The sequence below is a fragment of the Mytilus galloprovincialis genome, chromosome 5, assembly GCF_965363235.1.
Source record: "Mytilus galloprovincialis chromosome 5, xbMytGall1.hap1.1, whole genome shotgun sequence".
NCBI classification, from domain to species: Eukaryota; Metazoa; Mollusca; class Bivalvia; order Mytilida; family Mytilidae; genus Mytilus; species Mytilus galloprovincialis.
Window position 1 is genome coordinate 68,306,666 of NC_134842.1, and position 6,772 is coordinate 68,313,437.

The following is a 6,772-nucleotide window of genomic DNA, read 5'->3' on the forward strand; positions in this document are numbered from 1 at the left end:
TTACTGAAATCATGTAATACAGGTAAATACATTGTTTAGTATGAATTGAACAAAAAGGTTTTGGTATTTCATTCAAAGCTGTGGTTACAAAAATGTCACTCTTTATTTGTCCATTCATTGGAAAATATACTCTATTGTGTATGCACCAGACATTAACATTGAGTTTGGTTTCATTTTTTATAGGAAAATACCCATTTGACGTGCGACTTTCCTTTGAAAAATATGAAACCAAACTCAATGTTAATGACTGATTTATACACAATAGCAGTTAAGCAGTATTTACATGATATTATTACCGTTAAAGAACGGTAAAGTACTGAATATTATATATTATCAGTTAACTACGAGCAAACAGAAAAACAATATAAAGTATATATGTCATTGGGGCAAATACGGAAATTCATTACGATAAAAAACAGAAAGACATTTAGAGGTCAATATATATATGGATTTTGACCGATGTTTAAATCATATATCAATCTGTGAATCCACCAGAAGAGGTATTGGCATGGTCAATCTTATAAGATTCCAAACAGTTACTATCATCCTTTCAATATACGTCACTGTCGGATGTACCTATTTTCGTTTGAAGTATATAAACCTTATAAGACACTTAAACATTATCGGCCTTACTAGTACTAACTTAAAGTAGATGTGTAAGTATTATATACATGTAACATTTACTGGTACAAACTTGCACATACACAAGTTCATGTCAGTGGCTAATGACAAAATGTCAATTTACCATAGAGGTCTGGAGACCAACATCGATAGCAACTCGTCTGACTATTACAGGAGATTTCAAAATACGGAAAATATGGACTTTAATGAGCAAATGAGTCAACGTCAAACATTTTGGGAAAAAAATAGAAATTTACTTTTTCTCGTTGCTGGATTGGTGGTAGGATGTTTTGTGACTGTGATCATAAGTTATGCTTTCTTTTCTCTTGGGCAGAATAAGGGACATGGAAATTGCCAGCCGTATGGTAAGAAATGTCATTAATATTTTCACTTGTTTTCTTTTTTTTTTTATATGATTGTGACTATTAATATGATTATGATTATTAAGGTCTTTCCTTTTTCAAAAGGGAAAGACCTTACTGTATTTCTTCTGTTTATTATTATTCTTTTTCCACCAAAATTTGACAAATTTATCCGCGTTAACCGTAAGACGTGTCGCTTTTCATGTTCACAATTTGTATCGGTGTCATGAATACCTATCCGGAACTCACCCTGTGAGTCGAAATATTTTGTCGGTTCGGAGTAATCCCTCCGAAACCCAAAAACCTTGTTATCATTCCAACACCGTAACCGTAATAGGTAGAAAAAAAACGAAGGGTGAAATTTGTTAAGGACCAGACCCTGGTTCTTCATTACATTTGGATCGCAAAGATTCAACGACTCGTTGCCCCTATTAATATTAACCGGTGTCGGTTGGCCACCAAAACTCAGAAACCGTAAGTCGTAAACACCTAGGATCTTCACCATTCATCATCAATTCATGTGACTTTGAAAAATACCTTAAGGTCAAATATGTATGTTGACCTTGACCTTTGACCTAACACCTTGTTAGCGGATAATCTCAGCAACCTTAATACTTTCAGTAGTGTTGTATAGTGGAAAATGTTTGGGTCATTAATGCGCAACTTTGTTACATTTTGACCGAAGAGATTTGACCTTTCTGTAAGGGGCATAACTCTTGTTTTAGGTTTCCAAAAAGGCAAAATCAGCTTTTACTATATGACCAAAGGTCCTAGACCCATGAGGTCTTCAGCAATGACATTGGGGACAAAGGTCAAAAGGTCAAAGGTCAAGGTCATGTCCCATATAGCGAATTATGTGTTTTTTACCTTATTGAAAGGAGTTTCAGTTTGTTTTAAAGCTTTTTAAGGTTGACCTTGACCTTTGACCTTACAGGTTTTTAGTCGATATCTCAAAAACGATTGTACTTACAGAAATAGTCAATAGTAAAAAAATGTTGAGGTGGATGAGGCGCAACTTTTTTACATTTGACAATACATTCTACGTCTATGGGAACATGTATTTTACATTACAAAAGGAAAGACCTCTCAATTGTTCAAGAACAATTGACATTTTAATTATACATATTGTTATTCCTGTTATTTTTTTCATAATTATTGTTATTCCTGTTATTTTCTTCATAATTATTGTTATTCCTGTTTTTTCTTCATAATTATCAATTCCTGTTATCATATACATTTTAACAGCGTACATGAATTTAAACATTGTTTAAAATGACAAATGAAGTGTGTGGTCTTCTTTAAACAACATTCGTTGCCACTCGCTCTCTCAGAAAGTTTGAACTCGTTTCAACTGTTTGTAATAAATATTGATTGAAAGGAGTTTTATAGAACACGTGAAAGTAACAAACTTTATTTTTTAGTTGTAATTGACCTTGAACTAGCTTTTTAAAAGTAACTGCGAAAGCTTCTGGTATGGGTCGGTACTATTTGTCATCTGTCTCAAAATGTATGTTTTTCGTTCCATCCAATAAAACAAGGAATTCCCAACTGATTTTTAGTTTGTTATCATGTTGTCCTCTTACATCATTTTCCAAGATCAGCAGGCATTCAAGTGATAAACTTTCAATGAAATTTATTAACACATTCCAATCATTGCATTATGTTTCAGATGTGACATCTGGTGCCCAAACGGAAAACCAAACATCGGTGATAGCAGACAGTGGGACAAAGGAGAACAGTGGTATGGGTATAGTTGTCTTATAAAGAGATTCTTATACTAATCAAACTTTGTCTTATCGATGAGAAACTAAATCTATTTCAATTCCACTTTCGCAAATTTATAAAGTCAACACCTCAATGTTGATTCCTATTTCTGAGGGAATTAAAAAAGCAATTTGGTATTTTTTTTTAAATATTTTGATAGAATCTAAATGTTACAGTTTTTTATTGGGTTCGTGTTGTTTAGTTTTTCTATGTAGGGTTGATTTGCCATCTCTCGTTATTTTGTCATTGTGGTGACAGTTTCCATTCAATATGCTTTAGTTTTGATTGAATCATTGCTACCTTTTGCCTCTTTTTTGTAGTTTTTTCTTCAAAGAACATAATACTTTGCAATGTCAAATTAAATCCGGTCGTAAGATGTTGGGTAGATAAATAATGGGTCGACCGATTCCACCGAGTTTTTGCTATTAAAGAACACTTGGTATCTGTGATGAGTTTATTAACTTTATTTACAACCGCTAGGTCGATGCCACTGCTGGTGGAGTTTAAATTCCCAGAGGGTATCACTAGCCCAGTAGTCAGCACTTCTGCACTGACATGAATTATCATTGATATGGTTATATTTATAAATTAACTGTGTACAAAACTTTTGAATTTTTTAAATACTAAGGCTTTTCTACCTCAGGCATTGATTACCTGAGCTGTATTTGAAAAACCTTTAGGGATTTTGGTCATCAATGCTCTAAAACTTCTTACTTTATTTGGCCTATTTAACTTTTTAGGATTCGAGCATCACTGATGAGTTTTTGTAGACGGAACGCGCGTTTGACGTAAATACAAATTTAATCCTGGTATCTCTGATGCATTTATTTAAACACCAACAAATAAAATCTAGATATGATCAATATAAATAGCAAAAACATAAATTGATACGTACATTGCACGGCTAGACATTATCATTGGCGGTTGTTGCCTTACAAATCTTTAAACGGAAACAAAAGCGAAAAATAGATATATATCACATCAATTTATTAATCAAAATTTCATATAAAACGACCAATCAACCAAGAATGGATAAAAAACAATAAAACAATCTGTACATTCTTTAGGTTTAAAAAAAATATTCGTGGCATGTACTGGAAATAGACAATCAGTATTGGACGCTTGGAGAAATTCATCCATGGGAGGGGACATCAGCAACATTAAAGACTCGTGTACCAATCGACACCTCAGGAGTACATTGATTGACAACTGGAATGGATCACTCATTGATAAGGTATGAATAAATTCATTTCATCTTTTAAGCGAACATGATATCTGTCCGAACTGTCTCGTTGTAATAAAAAGACTAGACGATAAGCAAGCAACACATGATCAATCATAATTATATATAGTATACGTTTTCTGTTCTAATTTAATTCAAGAAAAAAATATTTAAATAAATATTCTCAGATAACAAAAAAATAGAAAAAAATCATAATTATAAAAAAAGAAACCAATAGAAATGATTATACTAGTGTCTGTCAAAAGGCTAAATCGGCTGAATATTTCTTTATATAATCAGTGGAGTGTAACAGGGAACATCAAGAGAAGCTTGCATGGACACGTACCATACAAGATTAGATAAATAGATAATATATTTCACGATATATTGTTTGGTTGTTAAGGTATGACATCAAAAAATGAATGAAGGATAAAAAAGAAACTTAATTCAAATAGTTTGGGAGCGAGGTTAAAATTGCTGCAAGTTTTGTTTTATTGAAATCGATTTTATATTTAATTATTGGTCAATCAATTTTTCCCAAAATAAGTTAAGAAGAGGTAATGGTTGGGGTCAGTGAAAAAACTATACGAATAAAGTTTTTTTTTATCCTACATTGAACTTTTGATGTCGTCCATAAACTTTAGATAAACGTGAGTAATCAATTATAAATTCATAAATAGGGACCGGAGTAAATGGTAAAAAGCGGTATTTTTTAAAATTATTATATGCAAATTTTGTATTTTCTATCAAATTGGAGAGGTGGTGCACTCGAATACCTATTGCAGTATATCAATTTCATTTCAGGTGAAAGTTGAGCTATTCAGAAATGAACAATTAGCTGTAGAGATGTTTTTTGATGGTCGAGGTTCAACAAGTTCCAATTGGTTCACCCGGAAACGACTACGTTCTAATTCTTTTAACGATCTGACGCAAATGTCTACCTTCAACTTTTTCTCAATGAATGGGTAATTAATCTGCAATAAATACTCGAAACTAGATCTAACCATGGAATTTATATATTGCAAAATATGTCATGACAATATGAATTTCAAGGGACGTGGGTTATATTTGAACGAGACAGCAACCAGACTGAAACAGTTTAAACAAAATAACAAGCATCTCGAGGTCAACGACGGCAAACAGTTATTGGCTTATGGTTCTAGTAGGTTGATATATTGGTTATCATGTACTTAAGGTAGTGTCAAAGGCATAGCCATTTGTAAATGGAACGTGCATGACATAGAGATAAACATAGCTGGTTATTTGCATATTTTCTCTTGAAAAACTTTATGAATAAAATGCCATGCCGTGATGCCATGCAACCATAAATGTGTCCTCAACCTGGTATAAAATTAAGAATGGAAATGGGGAATGTGTCAAAGAGACGATAACCCGACCATAGAACAGACAACAGCAGAAGGTCACCAATGGGTCTTCAATGCACCGAGAAATTCCCGTACCCGGAGTCCTTCAGCTGGCCCACAAACAAATATGCCTGTAAAGGACTTGAGATCCTTTTTTTTATTTTGATAAAAAAAAAAACATTGTGAAATAAGTACCATTGTCGACAATGGTGTCAACACTTAGTACTTTGCATTCTAGTGATCAAACAGTGGACCGCCATTTTTTCATCAATCGAAACTACGGAGGCTGTGCAAACGATAAAGGATGGATGGTAGTGATTGACAAGGCTGATGCAAATTACCGACCCTGCAAGTTTGATAAGTTACATGGAAAGGCCTATCCATATATACTGTATGGCCCTGATCAACAAATAGCTCATTATGACTATGGTAAGTCAGAAAAGGTATTAGTTTGCATACTGTTTAGTCAGAGTGCCTGGAGAGAACATCCGACCTGCGATCGACTGGAAAACTGACATTCCTAGTCAATTAAATTTGGAGTCGAACGAACCTGACACATGCAGGAACCAAACTCACAACTTCAGTATTGACAGGCCTGTCATACAGTCGTTTAACTACTTGAGGAATCTGGCTTGTCAGGTTTTGGATTTTTTGTCAGATTTTCGGAATCCTCTGGTTTGATCTATTTGAATGCATTAAAAAATTGCCCGGTGACCCCTATTTTTCTTTTTGTAAATCTTTTACATGTATAATGATAAGCCATCTGTAAAAGTCTTATAAAATTTTAATTATTTTTTAACAGTTTTTGAGAACTTCAACTTGTCAATGATAAATCTATGAAAAGTGAAGAGAGAATATTTTCCCGCCAGAATTTAAATGGTTAATACCTCGAAAACAAGCACGGTGACCTATATATTTTCTTTACTCTATGAATTCCTTTATTAATGCCCTATCAATATAAACTAGTGTTTTGAAAAGTTAATTATTCTGAAACTGAGAAGCGAACTCCCTTAAAACAATCGGCCATCATGCTATAAATCTAAACTTATTGCAACATGCATAGTTCGAATTCACAACCTCGGTGTTGACAGGCCCGTGATACAGTGGTTGAAATATTTAATAACCTCGGCCACCATGCTATAAATCTAAACTTTCTTGTCAATGAGTTAGATGGACATTTGTCTCACAAGAACGAGACTGGAAATTGGCATTTCAAAACATGAATATATTATTTGTCTTTGCTTTTATTTCATCTAGCAGATTTATGTCGCTTAAGCTTTTAAAATCTACACCACAATAAACTAGAATGTTTTACTCCTTATAATTTATTTTGATCAATGCATTTCCTTTTCAGGACTATATGCAGTGGCTGACATGATGGTGATATCAATTTCGACATTAGGCTGAGATGAAGCATCATGCTACAAGAAAAATGAACA

At 33.4% G+C, this 6,772-nt stretch overlaps 1 protein-coding gene across 1 annotated transcript; it reads left to right on the forward strand.

Annotated features, from left to right (window-relative positions):
• The first annotated feature begins 661 nt into the window (after positions 1-661).
• LOC143074680 (uncharacterized) lies at positions 662-6,772 on the forward strand. Its single transcript, XM_076250029.1, has 6 exons — positions 662-986; positions 2,653-2,724; positions 3,815-3,981; positions 4,774-4,934; positions 5,572-5,762; positions 6,688-6,772. The coding sequence occupies exons 1-6, from the start codon at positions 713-715 to the stop codon at positions 6,738-6,740; spliced, it is 918 nt and encodes a 305-aa protein (XP_076106144.1). The 5' UTR covers positions 662-712; the 3' UTR covers positions 6,741-6,772.